Source organism: Mirounga angustirostris, unplaced genomic scaffold (assembly GCF_029215605.1).
Source record: "Mirounga angustirostris isolate CCGP_5_RB_7025 unplaced genomic scaffold, mMirAng1.0.hap1 SCAF_9, whole genome shotgun sequence".
Classification (NCBI taxonomy): domain Eukaryota; kingdom Metazoa; phylum Chordata; class Mammalia; order Carnivora; family Phocidae; genus Mirounga; species Mirounga angustirostris.
The window spans coordinates 80,258,165-80,281,211 of NW_026991717.1; the positions used below are offsets into that span (position 1 = coordinate 80,258,165).

General features: G+C 35.9%; 1 protein-coding gene across 10 annotated transcripts in view; it reads right to left on the reverse strand.

The window, feature by feature from the left end:
• HEATR5A (HEAT repeat containing 5A) overlaps nt 1-23,047 on the reverse strand; it is a 117,819-nt gene that overhangs the window by 54,234 nt on the left and 40,538 nt on the right. For 7 of the 10 annotated variants that reach the window (XR_010405133.1, XM_064570919.1, XM_064570923.1 and 4 more), the window contains exons 13-19: nt 22,291-22,390; nt 15,945-16,054; nt 15,561-15,656; nt 10,354-10,517; nt 10,079-10,254; nt 5,082-5,187; nt 4,049-4,239 (exon numbers count right to left, since the gene is read on the reverse strand). Coding sequence is in view for 9 of the 10 variants with exons in the window: in XM_064570919.1 (XP_064426989.1) it covers nt 4,049-4,239; nt 5,082-5,187; nt 10,079-10,254; nt 10,354-10,517; nt 15,561-15,656; nt 15,945-16,054; nt 22,291-22,390 (943 nt within the window). In the remaining variant the exon portion in view is untranslated. The remainder of the gene's footprint in view (nt 1-4,048; nt 4,240-5,081; nt 5,188-10,078; nt 10,255-10,353; nt 10,518-15,560; nt 15,657-15,944; nt 16,055-22,290; nt 22,391-23,047) is intronic. The other 3 variants (XM_064570924.1, XM_064570921.1, XM_064570922.1) reach the window with 1 other exon arrangement.

Here is a 23,047-nt window from a genome sequence, read left to right on the forward strand (position 1 = left end):
TTTTGCACCCTCCTCTCTTCTATGGTAACCAACAGTTTATTTCTTGTGTATCTATGAGTTTGTTCATTCTTTTCTTTTCACATATAAGTGAAATCATATGGTATTTGTCTTTCTGTCTTATTTCACTGAGCATAATACCCTCTAGGTCCACCCATGTTGTCGCAAATGGCAAGATTTCCTTCTTTTTTATGGCTAAGTAATATTACACACAACATATTCTTTATCCATTCATTTATTAATAGACACAGGTTGCTTCCAGATTTTGGGTATTGTAAATAATGCTGCAATGAACACAGGGGTGCAGATATCTCTTTTAATCAATGTTTTCATTTCCTTTGAATGAATACCCAGCAGTGGAATTGCTGGATTGTATTTTTTTTTTTTAAAGATTTTATTTATTTATTTATTTTTATTTATTTGAGAGAGAGAGAATGAGAGAGAGCACATGAGGGGGGGAGGGTCAGAGGGAGAAGCAGACCCTCTGCCGAGCAGGGAGCCCGATGCGGGACTCGATCCAGGGACTCCAGGATCATGACCTGAGCCGAAGGCAGTCGCCCAACCAACTGAGCCACCCAGGCGCCCCGCTGGATTGTATTTTTAATTTTTTGAGGAACTGCCATACTACTTTCCATAGTGGCTGCACCAATTTATATTCTCATCAACAGTGTATGAAGGTTCCCTTTTCTCCACATCCTACTCAACACTTGTTAGTGTCTTTTGGATATTAGCCAATTAGGCAAGTGCGAGGTGATGTCTCATTATGGTTTTGATTTGCATTTCCATGATGATTAATGATGTGGAGAAAGAAGGTCTTCACGTGCTTGTTGGCCATCTCTAGGTCTTCTTTGGAAAAATGTCTATTTGGTCCTCTGCCCATTTTTTTAAAATCAGGTTTTTGACATTAAGTTGTATAAGTTCTCCATATATTTTGGATATTAACCCCTTATCGAATATATGGTTTGCAAATATCTTCCACCATTCATAGGTTGCCTTTTTATTTTGTTAATGGTTTCCTTCATTGTACAAAAGCTTTTTAGTGTAAGGTAATTCCACTTGTTTGTTTTAGCTTTTGTTGCCATTGCCTGAGGAGCGTGACCTTTCCCCTAAATACTGCTAAGATTAATGTCAAAGAGTTTATGCATATGTTTCTTCTAGGAGTTTTATGGTTTCTGGTCTTCAAGTCTTTTATCCACTCTGAATTTCTTTTTGTATACAATGTAAGATAGTGGTCCAGTTTTAATCTTTTGCGTGTAGCTGTCTTGTTTTCCCAACATCATTTATTAAACAGATTGTTTTCCCCCATTGTTTTGTTTTTAAAGTAAGCTCTATGACCAAGGTGGGGCTTAAACTTATGGTCCCAAGATCAAGAGTTGCAAGCTCTTCTGACTGAGCCAGCCAGTAGCCCATTTTCCCCCCATTATACATTCTTGACTCCTTTGTCAAATTAATTGACTAGATATGTGGGTTTATTTCTGGGCTCTCTATTCTAACACATTGTTCTGTTTGTTTTTATGCCAGTAACATACTGTTTTAATTACTATCGCTTTGTAATATAGTTTGAAATCAGCATACCTCCAACTTTGTTCTTCTTTCTCAAGACTGCTTTGGCTATTTGGGTCTTTTATGGTTCCATACAAATTTCAGGATTTTTTTTGTTCTAGCACTGTGAAAAATGTCATTGGTATTTTGATGGGGATTACACTGAATCTGTATATTGCTTTCAGTAGTATGGATATTTTAGCAATATTAAATCTTACAATCCATGAGCATGGTGTGTGTATGTGTGTGTGTGTATTAAAATATGGAACGCTTCATGAATTTGCATGCCATCCTTGTGGAGCATGGTATATCTTTCCATTTATTTGTGTCATCTGCAATTTCCTTCAACAATGTCTTAATGTTCTCAGTGTGCAGGTTGTTCACTTCCTTGGTTAAACTGATTCTTACGTATTTTATTCTTACTGACAATAGTGATTGGGATTGTTTCCTTAATTTCTCTGACAGCTTGTTATATGTATAAAAACTGATTTCTGTATGTTAATTTCATATCCTGTGACTTTACTGAATTCATTTAATTCTAACAGTTTTTTGGTGGAGTCTTTAGGATTTTCTAATTTTGTATTATGTCATCTACAAACAGGGAGAGTTTTGCCTCTTCCTTTCTAATCTGGATGCCTTTTATTTCTTTTTCTTGTCTAATTGCATGGCTAAGACTTCCAAAACCAAGGTGAATAAAAGTGAAGAGAATGGGCATCCTTTTTTTGTTCCCAATCTTAGAGGAAAAGCTTTTAGCTTTTGAGTGTGATAGGTGTGGGCTTGTCATATATGGTCTTTTTAATGCTGAGGTATGCTCCTTCCATATCTACATTGTTGAGAGCATCATTAAATTACATTTTAAAAACTCACATTGCTGAGATACTTTAATTCCATACAAAGAGAGTTTCAACTCAAGAACTTTGATTTTAACATTAAATATAGCAAGAAAAAAAACCCATTTATTAGTTTTCTTATGCATTCTGTGCTAATTTAAGTGTTTTACATTTACTCCTTTAATCCTCCCAACAACCTTGAGATTCATACTATTATCAGTTCCTTTTTACAGATGAGAACAAAATAGCCAAAGTAACTCTTACACAGTAACCAACTATTAAGTGGAAGAATGGGATTTGAACCAAGTTTAGTAATCTGACTCCAAACTTCCAGCTCTCTCTCTCTCTTTTAAAGTTTATTTATTTAAAATCTCTACACCCAACGTTGGGCTTGAACTCACAACCCCGAGATCAAGAGTCGCATGCTCTACCAACTGAGCCAGCCAGGCACCACCAGACTTCAAGCTCTTAACCAAATCAGTCACACATATTCAGTAAACTAGAAGGTCAAAATGCTATTTGCATTACTACTACTACTACTACAAATATAACTTTATATACATATATTACTAATATAACCATGAACTTTTATTTGTGGTTGTTTTATTCTTTCATATTACTTTCATATTTATTATCTCATTTACCTTAACACTGTTAAGCAGGCAAGGTAGTATTAACAACCTTCTATTTGAAATAGAGGGTATTTCCCCAAAGATACAAATGTAGTGATCTGAAGGGGCACCTGCACCCCAATGTTTATAGCAGCAATGTCCACAATAGCCAAACTATGGAAGGAGCCCAAATGTCCATCGACAGATGAATGGATTAAGAAGATGTGGTATATATATGCAGAAATCTTGCCACTAGAATGATGTGGATGGAACCAGAAGGTATTATGCTAAGTGAAATTAAGTCAATCAGAGAAAGACAATTATCATATGATCTCACTGATATGTGGAATTTAAGAAACAAAACAGAGGATCATAGGGGAAGAGAGGAAAAATAAAACAAGACGAAACCAGAGAGGAAGACAAACCATAAGACACTCTTAATCACAGGAAACAAACTGAGGGTTGCTGGAGGGGAAGGAGGTGGAGGGACAGGGTAATCGGGTGATGGACATTAAGGAGGGCATGTGATGTAATGAGCACTGGGTATTATATAAGACTAATGAATCACAGACCTGTACCTCTGAAATCAAGAATACATTATATGTTAATTAATTTAATTAAAATTTAAAAATGTTACGAAAAACAGGAAAACTAGCTGAGAAGTTTACTCTTTGCTCATGATCTCAGAGCTGGCAAAAATGAAAACATAGTTTAAGTTTCCTGATCATGACAGCGTACAGCCTTTCCTCTTTCCAGTACATTGTTATTACTACCGATTATCTATATTTTAAATGATAAAACTCTGTGTCTCCCAGAGTCCATTCCACTGATAGCCAATTATACCACTCATATATTGGTAATCTTTCTCTTATTATATAAAAACTAAAGCCAAAGTAGTAATAGTTTTATGTTCTAAGATGAGCAAACCCTTCATGTGAAAGTATCTGTGTTTATCAATTTTTTCTGAGTTAATTCCCAGGATGAAGTTTCACTAGTTCCAAAAAAATCAACAAACTATACCCAGTTTTGACATATAGTGTATGAGTATTAAATAAGAAATTCACTTACTTGTCAAAGCTGACTTGAGCTAATGCAGCAGTAAAAGCTCCATCATCAACCACTTGGGCTAATCTAGCCCATGCCTCTGCAGCTGCACATCTCAAGAGGGGGTTGGGACTTTCTAGGGCTCCCATCACCAATGCTAGGGCAGGTCTTCTCATTTCTTCTGGACCCAAATTTCCCTTGGAGACAGCTAAGTACTGAAATATGTAAAGAATAATCCAAACTTACAATTGTAGTAAATTTCCTTTTTTAAAAAAATTTATTTATTTTAGAGAAAGAGAGCGTGAGAGCAAATGCAAGTGGAGTGAGTGGCAAAGGTAGAGGGAGAGAGAACCTCAAGGAGACTCCCTGCTGAACGTGTAGCCTGACTCAGGGCTCAATCTCACAACTCTGAGATCATGACCTGAGCTGAAATCAAGAGTCAGATGCTTAACAGACTGAGCCACCCAGGTGCCCCTGTAGTAAATTTTTGAATCCAGTTTGGAATGAATATTCTGGTTAAGCAAATATGCTCATACTTGGATTACTACTTAAACACACACACAAACACTGAACACCCAAAAATAATTTGATTTTTCACAGAAAGTTCTTTAGAAGTTTAAACCTCCAGGCAAACAATATGGTAATTGATTATCACTATAGTATATATGTGTTCAGAACATTAATAGGAATTTCTATAAAATAACCAATGAAGTGTATTATATTTTAGTTAGAAACAATAAGTCATAAATGCAACAATAAGCTAGATTTGGCCCATAGGCCATAGTCTGCCAATCTCTGGTATAGGATATTAGGCTGAGTAGGTTATACCATGTTCCTAAGCCAAGACTTCAGGTTTAATTTCTGACTAACAAGTTTTACATAGAGATAAAGTAAAAGGGGAATTACAAATCCTGAAACATTTTCATTAGATTAAGAAAAAAGGGAAGGGAAAAAAAAGCAGCAGTTCTTTAAAAACACCTTCCTCCAACCTACATAGTTGGACATAAATTAGAAAAAAAATTAATCAAACACCCCAATTTTAAAAAAACAGAATTACCTTCAAGAAACTAGAGAGTGAAGAAACAACATGTAACTGAACTATTTGTTGACGAGCTCCTTTTGAGTGCTTTATAGTGTCCAAAAGCTGTTCCAGTATAAAAAGCCTAAAATCAGAAACAACAAGATTTAAAAGCAAATAGTAAGACAGTGAATTTGCTAATAAAGATAAAGTAAGCCAAAGGGCATTACTAAGTATATACTGCTAATCTGTTTTGTTGCATTATTTTGTGGGAACTGCTAAAATGAGATAAACTCTTGCTGAACATACTAAAACATTTTAGGAAAAGAAAATATATCGTAAAAAATACAAAAACATTTGGATTTTGTGTCATTCTGACAGTGGGTGAGAAACATTATTATGTGAGAAAAACCCCATGAAAGTATCGCTTAATAAATATTTACCTGGAAAAATTCTATCTCAATAACTATTTTCTAAACATTAACTATAACTATTCTAAACTATTGTTTAAAATAACTATATTCTAAACAATAACTATTTTTCTTCTTTTCTTTTTTTAAGTAAACTCTATGCCCAATGTGGGGCTCAAACCCACAACCCTGAGGTCAAGAGTCACATATCCTGACGTAGCCAGCTGGGCACCCCGAAACAAAGGATATCCTAAAAGTTACATGCATCAACTTTCTTGTTCTTAATAATAGAGGACTTAAATGATTCAAATACATAGCTTCATCTTAAAGGTAGCACCAACTTATGTCATCTATAGTTAATGAGAATCAGCACAGCTCTTTGAACTCCCAGCTGTATTTTAAAATGTACTTAGGATCACACTATATATTAACATAATTTTAACTCTTCTGTTTCTCATTTAACATTACCTCCTAAGCACCTTTCAAATCATTCTTATTCTTTGGTAACTTTCATGAAGCCAAATTTTACTGTGCACATGTTTTACAATTGGTTCAATCATTCTACTGACAGAGCAATTTTTTAAATTTCACAATTCTAACTATGATGGATATTAGTTTTGGTCTGGGATTGAATGTGTCCATTAGCTATTTATGTAGCTTCTGTGAATTTTTTTTTTTTTTAAGATTTTATTTATTTATTTGACAGAGAGAGCAAGAGAGCACAAGCTGGGGGAACAGTAGAGGGTGAGGGAGAAGCAGGCTCCCCACCAAGCAGGGAGCCCAATGCGGGGCTCGATCCCAGGACCCTGGGATCATGACCTGAGCTGAAGGCAGACGCTTAACCATCTGAGCGACCAAGCGCCCTGCTTCTGTGAATTGTTTTACATGTCCTGACAGCACTATGCTTTTCCTCTCTCTCCATCAACCCACAATTATTTTACAGCATTTATAGCAGTGGTTCTCAACCTTGGCTGCATGTCAGAATTACCTAAGGAGTTTTTGAAAATTTCAATACCCAACATACATGCATACCATACTATTAAATCAGAATCTACATTTTAAAAAGTTGTCCAAGTGACCGCAATGTATTGTCAAGGGCAGAACAATCTTCAGATAAATTAAGTAATTCATTCTTTGCATTTAGGTGCAAAATACTTCAAAGTAAGCACAAACAACACATGCACAAGATCAATCATAGCTCTTCTCTGTATAAAATTATTTTGGCTTATACACAAACAATGAATCATGGAACACTACATCAAAAACTAATGATGTTATGTATGGTGATTAACATAACAATAAAAAATTAAAAATAAATAAATAAAATTATCTTGGCATTCTAGAACTTTAAACATTTTAGTACTTTAAAATTACTAATGCGAAGTTCTCTTACTTTTAGAATCCTATAGTCAAAACAGAGAAAACCAAATGATTTAAAGACAATTTCATTTCTAAGTGCATAAATAAAATATGAAAAACCTATTTCTAATCTTAGGGCAATTTCATGTTATTAAAGACTTTCTTTTAAGCCGTTTAAACACAAAGCTAAGCACAATGACAACCAAATGCTTTGAAATATTCAGATGCTGTTGTTAAATATAGATACTTTGGTTAAAAACATTTTTTTTCCCTCTAGGAATGTAAAGACCCAAAAGAAAAAGGGTCTGCCAACTTAAACAAGTATCATATTTTGGATAACAGGATATTAGAAACTTAACTTTCCTATTTATGTAGTTTCTCTTCTCTGGTCCTCTAATGACACCCAATGGAGACTGCTGAGAGCTGTTTATGACCCACTTTCTGTATCTGGGATCCTGCCAGACCATTTCCTTTAAAAATCTCCAAAGTACTGCCTACTATTTTTATTCAGTTAGAATCTAAACACACTATGTTTTGTTTTTACCAGGTCTCAACATTTTTATTAAAACAAATAAAACCTCTCCCTTAAATATATATTCATTCTATATACTATTTTAGTCCAGGTGAGGTTAAAAAAAACTGAGCATTCTTTTAAGTTAAATTTTAGAACAAAAAATAATTTTCCTAAAAAAAAACCTTCTCTAAGAAGTATATTCTTTTCTTTTTCACTTTTTTGTCTTAGACCTGTCAAAAAGAGTGGAGCCATTTAAGAATATGCTTAATTTAAATCTTTTCCCCACAAGGCCACCCCTGTTTTATCACTGTAGTCAATGCTATATTAAGCCAAATTAATTTTAAATTGTATGCTCTATAAAATGGTACAGTTACAAACTGGTTCACTCCCACCCTATTAATTCTTCTCTTTTTTTCCCTTAAATATGTATTTATTTATTTTTAAGATTTTATTTATTTATTTGACAGAGAGAGAGAGAACACAAGCAGGGGGAGCGGCAGGCGGAGGGAGAGGGAGACACAGACTCCCCACTGAGCAGGGAGCCTGATGTGGGGCTCGATCCCAGGACCCCGGGATCATGATCTGAGCTGAAGGCAGACACTTAACCAACTGAGCCACCCAGGTGCCCCAAGATTTATTTATTTGAAATTAAGAAAGAGGGAGAGAGAGAGAGAGAGAGAGAGAGAGAGAGAAAGAGAGAGCGCACTCGAGCTCCCATCCAGGAGCAGGGGGAGGGGCAAAGGGAGAGGGAGAATCTCAAGCAAACTCCCTGCTGAGGTCGGGCTCAATCTCATGATCCATGAGATCATGACCCAAGCTGAAACTAAGAATCAGACACTCAACCGACTCAGCCATCCAGACGCCCCTCTATCAATTCTTTATTTGCCAGAAAGAGGGAGAGAGAGAGCACAAGCAGGGGGAGCTGTAGACAGAGGAAGAGGGAGAAGCAGGCTCCCCACTGAGCAAGGAGCCTGGTGCGGGACTCAGTCAATCCCAGGACTCTGGGATCATGACCTGAGTTGAAGGCAGACACTTAACCAACTGAGCCACCTCAGGCATCCCTCCTCTATCAATTCCTCTTCGAATATTCCAGACTACTATGATTTTCCTCTCATCTTTTAGTGCTACAGCATTCATTTATAATTTGGTCATATATTGTCTTAAATACGTTAAAGCCGCAACTTTATAGTTACAGCATACACAGGGAGCTATAGGCTATAAATAAATTTGGGAAAAACATCATCTTTTAAAATTTAAGCTCTGAAAAGACATCTCAGTGTGTGTGTGTCTGTGTATATCTTATACTGAGCAAATACTACCATTGTTTAAAATAAAACGACAGGAGGCTATTAACAATCAACATAAAAAACAAACAAGTTTTATTCACTATTCTATCCACTGAAAGTAAACTACCCAGAGACATGCTTCAAAAATGTGTTCCTGGGGTGGCTGGCTGGTGTAGCTGGTAGTGCATGTAACTCTTGATCTTGGGATTGTGAGTTCAAGCCCCATGTTGGGACTAGAGTTTACTTTAAAACCCCCCAAAAATGTGTTGCTGACAAGATTCAAATATTTTTTGAGTCTTCATCAAAAGAGACCAAGGTAAATTCCCTACCTAACTGATATTCTCTGGAAGACATAACTAGATAAAATGATATAAAAGCTATGTATCTAGTTGCATGTTATTATTTTTGGTTTAGCATGCTAGAGGCAGACAGGAAGGAAGAGAGGGTGGGAGAGAGTGGGGAGGGAGGGAGAGAGAGGGAGGAAGTGAAAGAGAGAGAGAAAGAGAAGAGAGGGAAGGAAAGAATATGAATAAATGAGGATAGTTACTAATTTATAAATTGTTAAAAGCATAGCCTATGGGAGAAATTCACATTGCATTTAGTATCTCACATAAAAACAATTTACTGGATACTAGATACAAGTATTTTTTATCTCCAAGAAAGGTATTATCTCAATTATCAATTATGAAACTGTCATCCTCAATAAGAAATCATTTTTAGTCTTTGATATTTCAAAACTGAGGTTTATTTTGAGTGGACTGAAATCTATCAAACTTAAGACTAATCAATTTTAATCTAATTTTTGAAATCCACCAAACTAAAGACCTATAATGGCTCCACAAAGCATTGAAGGTAAGAAAGCTTATGAGACCTAATCTAAGCAGAAAACCAGTGTTCTTCTTTGTACAGTAGCTCATAAATCAAAATTCTAATACCACTGCATTTTTTTGTTGTTCTTTTTTTTTAATCACTGTGTTTATTTGTATTTTCAGCTAGATGATAAGGTAATTATGGGTAAAGTAGTATATCCACAAGCCTAGCAGTTTTCAGTTTAATTTAATCACTGAATTTAATCATTGACTTAATTACTTATTAAATATTAGCCAGGTGAATAATTACAAGAGCCTTTATCTCACCTACAACTGTCATCTGTAAGAACTCTTTTATGCTAATAAAAACTATTTTTTGAGAGAGAGAAAGAGAAAGAGCACGCGTGCACCAATGGGGGGCGGTGGGGAGAGAATCTCAAGCAGACGCCGCGCTGAGCCTGATGCAGGGCTCACAAGAGATCACAACCTGAGAAACCAAGAGTCGGACGCTTAACCGACTACATCACCCAGGCACCCCACTAATGAGATCTTCTGATATTTTTCTTATGTATCAGTTCTCTATTATGCATTCACTGAACCAATGACCAATCCTTAAATATTGGATTTCAAGATAAGTGAACTACTAAAGATGATTTACCTTTGGGCTTCTCCCACATGAGCACATACAACTCCAAAGAGCTTGACTGCAGAGCTAATAACTGATAGTATTGGAGGTAGGGGCTTAGGCACTGAATCTCCCTCTACATCTTTCTCATAAATAGAGTAAGGGTCATACTCCAAACTTCCACAAGCAATACCATTACCAAGCAGGAGCTAAAACAAAACAAAACAAACAAAACATATATATATAAGGTATCAAAATGACTGTTCACAGAATGAGTCAACCCAAGAGTTACTGAAAAATGACTCTACCTGTTCTTCGATAAATCTATGGTCAGTCTCTTGTAGCAGAGGACTTAATATCACAAGATCATCCTGATGACAGAGGGGTGGAAGTAAAAATGCCGATGCTGCCACCTGTATATCAGAGGCAGTCAGGTCAGCAGCCAGCTCTTTGAGGACAGCACAAAGGTTTCCTGTTGAGTCACAGAAAACAGCAATTAGCAATTTACTAGAAGCAGTTAACTGGTTAAAGTACAGGGTTCAAAAAACCCAGGCAGAGCTTTAATCTAAACATCAGCTAACTTTAATCTATTACAGCCAAAGATTTTATCTCATCCTTAAAAAATACACTACAAACAAATGGCTCAACTGGTGCTACTGGTCACAAGACTAAGAATAGATACTGAAAAGACATCTCAAAGTATGTGTACCTCATGATACTGAATAAATACTACCATCATGTTAAATAAAATGACATGAAGAACAAAAACAGAATAAAAAAAGATGAATACAAAAGCAGATAAATTGTATTTATTTTAAAAAAACCATAGCTTAAAAAATCTATAAACATTTGACATGTTTTTTATTATGGAAAATTTCAAACATACAGACAAGCAGACATAATAGTATTATGATACCCCAACTCCTCACCACCTGAGCATATGACTGTCATGCATCTTGACCAGCTGGATCAATTTTGTTTCACTACACCTCCATCCACTATCTCACTACCTCCCATATTATTTTGAAGTAAATCCTAGAAGGCATATAATTTCATCTATAAATATTTCCTTATGTATCACTGAAAGTTAAGGACATTTTAAACAATCCTATTATAATATCATGTTTTAAAAAACACTTAACATCAAATACCCATTCAGTGTTCAAATTTTCAATTGTCTCATAAATTCCTGTTTTTGATTTTGATTGAATTAAGATCTAAGAGAAGTCTACATGTAGTAATTAGTTGATATATTTTAAGTCTCATTCAATCTAAAGTTCTTCCCTCAGGACACCTGGGTGGCTCAGTTGGTTAAGCATCTGGCTTCAGCTCGGGTCATTATCTCAGGGTCCTGGGATCGAGTCCCACATCAGGTTCCTTGCTCAGTGGGGAGTCTGCTTCTCCCTCTGCCTGCTGCTCCCTGACAGATAAAATCTTTTAAAAATAAATAAAGTTCTTACCTCTACTTTTCCCTGTGTAATTTTTTTTTTTTTTAATTTGAGAGAGAGAGAGAGAGAGAAATGATGAGAGAGAGCACGAGGTGGGGGGCAGGGAGAGGGAGAAGCAGGCTCCCCGCTGAGCAGTGAGCCTGATGCAGGGCTTGGTCCCCGGACCACGGGATCATGATCTGAGCCCAAGGCAGACGCTTAACGACTGAGCCACCCAGGTGCCCCTTCCCTGTGTAATTTATTTGAAGAAATGAGGTTTTTCTGTAGAAGTCTCTACAGCCTGAATTTTTAGAATATATGCCCCAGTGCAGTTTAATTTGTTCCTCTATCGTCTGTATTTTTTTACAGATTAACAACTTGGAACTTGGATCCACAGAGGATCCATTTTATTTGTGTTTCGGGGGCCATCCTAGTTTATAGACAGCACTGCAATCTTCTATAAGACATGGGGGGGGGGCGCGTGCAGAGTGCCTAGGTGGCTAAGGTGGTTAAGCGACCAACTCTTCTTCTTTTTTTTTTTTTTTAAAGATTTTATTTATTTATTTGACACTGAGAGAGACAGCTAGAGAGGGAACACAAGCAGGGGGAGTTGGGGAGGGAGAAGCAGACTCCCCACTGAGCAGGGAGCCTGATGCAGGGCTCAATCCCAGTACCCTGGGATCATGACCTGAGCTGCAGGCAGACGCTTAACGACTCAGCCACCCAGGTGCCCCAAGCGACCAACTCTTGATTTTGGCTCCGGTTATGATCTCATCAGGGTTGTGAGACTGAGCCCTGTGTTGGGCTCCGGGCTCGGAGCTGGCTGGGTGTGGAGCCTGTTTAAGATTCTCTCTCTCCCGTCTTCTGCCCCTCCCTCCACTCTAAAAAAAAAAAGACATGAGATAGCACATGGTTGTTTCTCTTATATATACATTTTGAAAAACTGGTCCATTATCATATTGACCTGCCATTTCAAAGATATTTACAACTAAGTGTGGAAACAGTTTCTCTATTTCTCATTTATTTTTTTTAAAGATTTACTTATTTTACAGAGAGAGAGAGTGTGGTGAGGGGGGAAAGGGGAAAGAGAGAGAGAATCTCCAGCAAACTCCCCACTGAGCATGGAGCCCAATGTGGGGCTTGATCCCATGACTCCGAGATCATGACCTGAGCCAAAAATCAAGAGTTGGATGCTCAACCACCTGAGCTACCCAGGCACCCCTTATTTTATTTTTTTTAAGATTTTTTTAATTTTTAAGTAATGTCTGTGCACAATGTGAGACTCAAACTTACTACCCTGAGATCAAGAGTTGCATGCTCCATGGACTGAGCAAGTCAGGCACTCCTGTCTCTTTTTTTTTTTTTTTTAAATATTTTATTTATTTGACAGAGAGAGACACAGCGAGAGAGGGAACACAAGCAGGGGGAATGGGAGAGGGAGAAGCAGGCTTCCCACGAAGCAGGGAGCCCGATGTGGGGCTCGATCCCAGGATGCTGGGATCATGACCTGAGCCGAAGGCAGATGCTTAACGATTGAGGCACCCAGGCGCGCACTCCTCTCTCTCATTTAAAGTGACTGCTCACCTCAAAGTCCCTGAGCTTAAGAATGATTACATTTTAAAATGCAAATACGCTTTTTTGGGAACATTATTTATTTGAGAGAGAGTACGAGGAGGAGCAGGAGGAGAGAGACAAGCAGGCTCCATGTTTAACTGACTGAGCCACCCAGGCGCTTCTGCAAATATGCTTTTTTTGTAGAAATTTCCAGGAGGAGCAATTTCCAGCGTGGAGAAAATTAAAACACTTGAAAGGTCCATAACAAAACTAAAATAGGAAATAAAAACTAAGAACCCAATTTTTACTCCACAAACTTCGGAAAACTAAGTCACTCCTACGACAAACGTCTGCATCTGCTGGACAACCAGTCATTTAAATTCTTAAAAATAGGTCCCATTAACAAAAGCAATTTCTTACTCTGTCTTGTAAACTTACTTTTTGACAACTCATCGTACCAACCAATATCATCAGAACTTTAAACTTGTTTTGTTACTTAGCCATATTTTGAATTAATGAGATGTATAATTTTAAAGACTACTATTTCATTTTGTGTTAAAAGATTCAGAAATTACTATAGGTTATTATTGTATGATGAGCCGTTATTTTAAATGTCAGTTGATACTTTAATGGTAAAGTTCTGACTGTTATGCTCCATACACATAAATCTATTAAATAGAATGCCATTAAAAAAAATTAAAAGTCTTAGGGCACCTGGGTGGTTCAGTCATTTAAGTGGCTGCCTTCGGCTCAGGTCATGATCTTGGGGTCCTGGGATCGAGCCCCACGTCAGGCTCCCTGCTCAGCGGGAAGCCTGCTTCTCCCTCTCCCTCTGCCTGCCTGCCTACTTGTGATCTCTGTCAAATAAATAAATAAAATCTTAAAAAAAAAAATTAAGGGCACCTGGGTGGCTCAGTCGTTAAGCATCTGCCTTCGGCTCAGGTCATGATCCCAGGGTTCTGGGATTGAGCCCTGCATCAGGCTTCCTGCTCGGCGGGAAGCCTGCTTCTCTCTTTCCCACTCCCCCTGCTTGTGTTCCCTCTCTCGCTGTGTCTCTGTCAAATAAATAAAATCTTAAAAAAAAAAATAAAAGTCTTTAAGGAAAAAAATCCTTAATTTTATTTCTATAGTTTTAAAGATGGAAAAAAGATAGCCAAGAAATGGCAAATTATTTTTTTTGGTTGAAACATAAAACTATTAATACCTCCATATTCTCATTTTTCTATGAACTAATTCTTCTTTAAGTAATGTTAGATAAATAAACATGAAAAAGATAAAGAAGGTAAATATAGATTCTATTTTTCAAGAAGTTTATAGTAATTCCTGACTTTGTCTCCCAGTGAACACTCTGGAACTGATTTAAAATCTATACACTTTATATTCATTATTCCTTTAGGACTTTTGACTGCATTCCCAAACTCCAATTCTGAGAAAAAAGTACAAGACTTTGTTTTTTTAAGTCTTTTAAGGGCAGACTTATATTATCATTTATTAGAAGATACAGTGTAGATTTTAAGTTGAAATTCTGGTATTCTTAGATGTTTAATGAAGACCTGAAAAAGAAATCATTTTTTTTCATCTGTAGTTTGAAAATAAACTCTAAAATATGGTAAAATTGATATAAATATCTAAAGGGAATTGTTTTTGCCAGGACCTGACAGCTATCAGAGGTATAAAACACAGAAATTATCTCTAGGGCTTTTATATCTAGCAGGTAGCTCTTATATACTAAGAGAGTATACAATGAGAAGGACCTATCACTAAGCCTTGACTGTTAAGTCTCTTGCAGGTTACCTATAAATAGGTATGCAGCACAGCATGAAGCAGATCTATAATCTTGATTCCACTATTTACTGCATATATGTTCTTGAGTTGGTTTTTGTAACTTCTCTATGCCTTTATCTGTCAAATAAGGAAAATGTAACCAGCTCACTGTATTATTCTAAGATAAATGAGATAATATATACAATTTCTATCACAGTGCCTGGCATATAGAAATGATTCTTTTGATACAATTCCTGAGAAATGACAATCACCCAATTTTTTCCAGTTCTTCATATACTAAATGATTACTTTGTATCAAACATTTTGCTAGGTATATTTGTGAACCAGGAAGAAAGGCAGTACCACACTCACATAATAATACCACTCATATAATAATAAAGGCCAAACAGAAGTTACAGGTTAATATTTTGAACTACTGTGGTATATATGATACTGCATTTACCTGTAAAATAAGGATATAAGCCAATAAATGTATTTGTACAAGAAGCAGATTTGAAAAATCAACATGTTTGGCTAGAAACTATTAAGACTAAAAAAATATGAAGTTCTCAATGGAGACCATTTACAACTTTCACCTCTTAAAACATGCATCTTGAGTACTTTAGCAGCGGCAATATAAAGTTTGTAGGGCTAATTTTAAAATAAAGACAAGTTTATGTTAACAATCATAGTAAACTAGTAATCTAAGGTCATATTTGAACCCAATAAAGGCAAAATCTACACTCTAAACTTTAGAAAATCAATTATACCTTGATAGTTCAGTATTAAACTTTTGTTTGGGCACAGCGAAGAATGAAACAGCGAAACAGAATGCGTACAGTAGATCATCAATGTAGAAGGAAACCCTAGAGTAGAATCAAGACCAATCTTTGTGACTCATTCTCTTCCACACGGTGGAACTAGGGACTTTTTTCCCCAGAGGAGAAAAGAAAGCAAGACATTAAAAAGTAGGTTTTTAAAAAAATTTACTTTATTTACCGTATTATGATGAATACAATAGTTAAGACTGAACTCCCTAAACCTCCTAGAAATAAGGTACTAAATAAATGCCATATCATTCATTCATTCGGGTATTACTTTCCCAGCACTGTCCTAGCCACAAACAGTAAAATGTTTTGGTTTAAAGCACATACCTTCATAGGTTTCAGGAGGTAATAAAATCAGTAATTCATAAAGCCTTTGCCTATAAACTACTGATGGTGTTTTCAAAGTGCTTCCATATGTTTTTAGCACTGAAGAAAGCCTTAAAATAAAAGAAACAGTATATCTTAAATGTGTAAGTTATATAGGTTGACATATAAAACAGCTATACGTATTATTAGCAAACATTAGTGCTCCTTTATGTTTCTTTTTTTGCATTTAAAAAAATACTGTGATGATAAGTTATAAGAGGTATTATATGTGTCATACATGGAAATTATTCTACTATGTTTCCTATCATACTCCATACAACAAAACTATATATTCAACTTAGATCTCTAAGGCCATCAGTGTTTTGTCTAAAAACAAACTCTTACTAAATTCCACAATTTACAACTTGGCATTTGTAAAACAAACAAACAAAAGTCTATTATTTGGAAAAGGAATCATATGGAAGGAAACAAACAGAAAACATAAATATGCAGGTAAAATCCAAGTTTTGGTTTGAAACTTGATCCGAAATACCATCACCAAATAGGAAAAAAAAGCATCAAAATATGCAAAGATCATAAAACAAATTCTCTTTTATTCTTTTTTAATTTTTAAAAAGATTTTATTTATTCATTTGACAGAGAGAGAAAGCGAGCATGAGCAGGGGGAGGGGCAGAGGAAAAAGCAGACTCCCCGCTGAGCAGGGAACCTCATGTGGGTCTCAATCCCTGGGATCATGACCTGAGCTGAAGGCAGATGCCTAACTGACTGAACTACCCAGGTACCCCCAAATTCATTTTTAATAAAGCATAAGTCAAGCCAATGTTTCCCTAAAAGTTTCAATCACAAAATCTTTTCTTTCTTTCACTTTCATGTACTTTTTAATCTTCTGTTCATTACCACTACTGGTACAAAGGCATCATTTTACTGATGTTCACTTGTCTAACAAATATTAAAGGAGTACTGCTCTTTGCAAGGTACCATGTTATCAAATGGAATATGGTCTCCATCGTTTTAGCAACACAGAAATACAATGGAATTACTTTAGTGTGCCAGTGGAATAAATCCACTAAATTGTCACAGCATGAGGTTTCCAGGTACTCTAAGAAATTCTGGCAGTTTTTATTCATTTATATTTTCTGGGAAACTAATACTATTTCTAGTTTCTAGAAGAAATGAGTTAATTTTTTTTTTAAAGATTTTATTTATTTGACAGAGAGAGACACAGCGAGAGAGGGAACACAAGCAGGGGGAAGTTGGAGAAGGAGAAGCAGGCCTCCCATGGAGCAGGGAGCCCGATGTGGGGCTTGATCCCAGGACCCTGAGATCATGACCCGAGCCGAAGGCAGAAGCTTAACGACTGAGCCACCCAGGTGCCCCAGAAATGAGTTAATTTTTGAGTTGTCACTGTATTTTTTATTTATTTTTTAATATTTTATTATTATTATTTTTTAAAGATTTTATTTATTTATTTGAGAGAGAGAGTGAGCACGAGAGGGGGGAGCGGGAGAGGGAGAAGCAGACTCCCTGCCGAGCAGGGAGCCCGATGCGGGACTCGATCCCGGGACTCCAGGATCATGACCTGAGCTGAAGGCAGTCGCCCAACCAACTGAGCCACCCAGGTGCCCGTGTCACTGTATTTTTTAAAAGTTGGTACCAGTTTATATCATTCAGTACAGTTAACAACATAAAGAAAACATTTCTAAAACCTAGGTAGAATTTTTTTAGTTATGGAAGAATAAATCCACTACATTTTTCTATTTTTCCAAAACCAGATAAGAAAATTACAGATGAGGGGCGCCTGGGTGGCTCAGTTGGTTAAGCGACTGCCTTCAGCTCGGGTCATGATCCTGGAGTCCCGGGATCGAGTCCCACATCAGGCTCCCTGCTCAGCAAGGAGTCTGCTTCTCCCTCTGACCCTCCCCTCCCTCTCATGCTCTCTGTCTCTCATTCTCTCTCTCGCAAATAAATAAAAAAAAGAAAATTACAGATGACATATAAAAACAATTTCAATCATATTAACAAGATGTTAAGAAGTTATGAATTATATTTTTAAAAATTCCACAATATTTACCTGGTTTAATACAACAAAATTTAGTTCAGAGGGGTATGTGTGCATGTATTTTTTTTTTTTACAAAAAGTAAGATTTTATTCAAAACAAATAAGAATTTAAGAAAGCATTGCTAGTGGTTTCTGCTTCTATTAGGAGGGTGCATCAGAGTCTCTGAAGGCCCTTCAGCTACAAATATACTTAGGGGCGCCTGGGTGGCTCAGTCGTTAAGCGTCTGCCTTCAGCTCAGGTCATGATCCCAGGGTCCTGGGATCGAGCCCCGCATCGGGCTCCCTGCTCTGCGGGAAGCCTGCTTCTCCCTCTCCCACTCCCCCTGCTGTGTTCCTGCTCTCACTATCTCTCTCTCTGTCAAATAAATAAATAAAATCTTTAAAATATATATATATACTTAAATCCTAGATAAAAGATAATTTACATTGCCAGGCTTGCAGAAAGGGACCTTTCCTAGGCTATACCTCCATGCCCCTCCAACAAACAAACATAAAAAGCATGAAACAAAATATGAGCTAAAATCAGAGTGGGAACACTAATACCAATACCAACACAAGAATGTGTACTGAGCTTATGGGTGGATAAAATAAAAATCTCTTTTTTTCTTAAAAGATTTTATTTATTTGACAGAGAGAGACACAGTGAGAGGAAACACAAGCAGGGGGAATAGGAGACATGGAAGACAAAATGAAAAGATGTAAAATTTGTCTATTTGGAACCCCAAAAGTTTAAAAAGAATGGAAAATGACAATATTTGAATAGGTAGCAGCCACTTTTTTAGAATTACTAAAAGACACAAACCAACAAAATACATAACAAGTTGGATAGAGAAATCAACAAATTGCTGGTTTAGAGCAGACACTGTAAAATTCCAACTATACACAGTTTATGAGATAAAACTAAAAACACAGTGCCGTGAAAAAAGACATATCACCATATTAATAATCCATAAATTAGACTTCAATCAAAAAGCATTATGAAGGATAGAGAATTATCTGTATACTGTATAAATATAAAAGATTCAATTCACCAGGAGGATATAATTCTATAATCCTATGTACCCAATTAAATGGTCTCAAAATATGAAAAAGCAAAAATTAATACAACCATAGAAAAAAATTATAAACCCACCATCACAGTGGAAGAGTTGAACACATCACTCTCAATTACTGATAGCTTAAGTAGATAAAAAATTAGTGAAGATAGATGGAACAAAGAACTTTTAACAAAATACATTTGTTATAGAGTAAGTCTTGACAAATTTAAAAGGACAGGTAATAGGGGTTCCTGGCTGGCTCAGTCAGTAGAGCATGCAACTCTTCATCTTGGAGTTGTGAGTTTGAGCCCCATGTTGGGTGTAGAGATTGCTTAAATAAATAAACTTAAAAAAAAAAATGAAAGTATAGGTAATATACAAATCATATTCATTAAATACAATTCAATTAAGTTGAAAATCACTAACAAAACTATAAACTAAAAACTATTCTATACATAATTTATAAACATACTTCTAAACAACTCAAAGAAATTATAGTAAGATTTAAAATACTTAAAACTGAAAAAATGAAAACAATACATATTAATACTTTAAGGATTCAGTAACTGGAACCTTAGTAGGAAATTTGTAGCCTTAGCCTCTATTAGGAGAATTAAAAGAAATACAGTGAGCTTAGCATTCAAACTAAGGGGTTAGAAAAAGATAAGCATTTAAGAGAGCAGACAGGAATAATAAACAATAAGGAAAAAAATTCAACATAAACTAAGTCATTCTTTGTATAGATTAATAAAATAGATACACTACTCAAGAGATGGATCAGGAAAAACAAAAGGGAAGGCATAATGAAAACTTAATGGGAATGGAGGAGACATTATAGATATAGCAGAGATTAAGAAGGTAACACCATGAAGAACTTTATTCCAAAAAATTTGAAGATAAAGATGCATTGGGAAAATCATTAGAAAAAATCTAATTAATAAACAAGCAAAACAAACCCCTAAATCAGACCCTGAATAGTCAGAACAATTAAGGAAATGGAATATGTAGTTAAAAAAAAAATTCCCACAACAAAAATACCAGGTCCAGTCTATTTTTCAGAATTCTGAAGTTTTTTTTAAGATTTTATTTATTTGAGAGAGAGAGAGAGAGGCAGAGACAGAGAGCATGAGTCGGGGGGAGGGATAGAGGGAGAAGGAGACCCCCCCCACTGAGCAGGGAGCCCGATGTCGGACTCGATTCCAGGACCTTGAGATCATGACCTGAGCTGAAGGCAGATGCTTAACCATCTAGCCACCCAGGTGCCACTGAAGAAAGATTGCTTTAAACCAAAAGGCAGAAAGTACTACCCAAAAAGTAAAGGATTGATAAATTTGATATTTAAGTTAGGAATGTCTGTTAAATTCAGAAAACTATTTTACCTAAAAATAGGTAAAGACATGCACGAATAGGGAATTCCTAGAAGGGGAAATATTGAGGAATAATAAATATATAAAATGACAATCAGGAATCAGTATATAAATTAAAATCATGATGAGATACCAATTATACCTACTGGATAGGCTAGGAATGATGTCTGAGTGTTAGTGAAGAAGTGGCTCAAAGGGTACTCACATATAGTATTGACAGAAACATACAAGAATTTGGATATTTCAATGACAGAAGTACGTAAGTTGCTAAATACACACCCAATTAAATACTATATAGCAACCAAAACAAATGAACAAACTTACTCATAGATGAAGTTTACAAACATAATGATGAGTAAAAAAGTAAGTTTCAGAAACAATATACCATTTGCCTGATCAAAACCAAGACTAAACAATGCACTCTTTAGGGAAACATATATATGTGATGCACTTTTTAAAGATGCAAGGGATCACTACATCCAAAGGGGCACGTGCACCCCAACGTTTATAGCAGCAATGTCCACAATAGCCAAACTATGGAAAGAGCCTAGATGTCCATCAACAGATGAATGGATAAAGAAGATGTGGTATATATATACAATGGAATATTATGCAGCCATCAAAAACCTGAAATCTTGCCATTTGCAATGACATGGACGGAACTAAAGGGTACTATGTTAAGTGAAATACGTCAATCAGAAAAAGACAATTATCATATGATCTCACTGATATGAGGAATTTGAGAAACAAGGCAGAGGATCATAGGGGAAGGGAGGGAAAAATGCAACAAGATGAAACCAGAGGGGGAGACAAACCATAAGAGACTCTTAATCTGAGGAAACAAACTAAGGGTTGCTGGAGTGGTGGGGGTGGGAGGGATGGGGTGGCTGGGTGATGGACACTGGGGAGGGTATGTGCTATGGGGAGCGCTGTGAATTGTGTAAGACTGATGAATCACAGACCTGTACCCCTGAAACAAAAAAAAAATGCAAGGGAATGACAACCATAAAAATCAGGATACTGATCACCTCTAGAGTAAAGCAGAAAGAATGGTATTAGACAGGAACTCACAGATAACTTCAATAGTATCATTAATGTTCTTGTTAAGGGTAGCTAAACCTGGCTCACTGCCTGTTCTTGTAAATCAAGTTTTACTGGAACATAGCCACATTCACTCATTTACAGATTATATATGATTACTTTTGAGCTACAACAGAGCTGAGTAGATGCAACAGAGACTGTACGGCCTGCGAAGCCTATGATGTTCACAATCTGGCCCTTTACAGCAAATATCTGCTAACCCCTGCTCTAGTTGTGTTGGATTCAAAGGTGTTCATTTCATTATGCTTTATAAGCCATATCTTAGATTTATTTTTCTGTAATACACTAAATTTTATATCATTAAATATTTTAAAACTATACATTAATTTGGAAATTACAAGTGCTCATGACATATACTGGATTTTCTCTATGTTTTCTTATCACATAAGTCAAATTTATGAAAAATAAAAACAACAAAAAACTAAAATTGTTAACAAGCATCTGGTTCTTATGAACACAGAATAGCACTAACAAACCAATAAAACGCATACCTGAAAAGGTTAACAGGCTTAATATTTAATTTCTTGGTTAAATCTGACTGTTTGGAAGATACAATATCCACCAAGTAACTTTCCTTCCCTTTTAATATGTATTTTTCTTTCAAGTTCCTAGCCTAAAAAAAAAAAATCATATAACTAAATGTTTGCCTTCGACTACAAAAGGAATATCATTCACCAACCATAGAAACTTGGCCTTATGAATGTACTAAACAGATATTACATGATCAGAGGATAAGATTGCTATTAAAAATTTTTATCAAATCTAAATAGCAGATCCTTACTGAGTTAGCAAATCCACAGCACAAGGAAGTGGTGGAAGAAGACGCTGAATTACTTCCTCAGTAAGGAGATCACCACAGTGGGAAACAAAACTCTTGATAGCTGAAAAATAGAACAGACTTCTTTACTTGGCAGAATGTAATGAACCATGAAAAAAAGCATTCATTAATGGTACAGCATTTGTATTTCTATTAGAGGAATAAAGAAATGTGCTAAAAACAAAAAAAAATCTTGAAACTCTCTCATAAAAAGGAAGCTAATATCTTTTACCTCTAATCAAGGTAAAAAAACAGTTTCTAGAATCACTAAAAATGCCCAACAAGCAAGTTAACAAAATGCTGCTTTTCTGGCTTTTACTCAACCCCTGAGCTCAGAAGTAGAAAAAATTACCTTAGAACCTTAAGTTTGCCAGTTCTACATGAATTCTGCAGAACTATGATGACATTTTTTTTAGCCAGCATTGTTCGGTTCTTACAGATGTTACCTGAATCGTGTAAGTTTTTATAAGGAATTATTTAATATGTAGTTTTAATATTTTAAAGTTAGACTGAATTTCAAGATTTTAAAATTGTTTTATTAAGAGTAAAAATGCCATGAATAAACAAATAAAACCAAAATCAATGTTTCCATGTCTTTCCAGAAATACCACTTCCTTAGTTCAAATAGTCATGGTAGATACTATTTTTTAATGGTTCATATACTATAGAAGGGTACAACTTTCATATATAAAAAACTAAATGGAAACCATACTTAATCAAT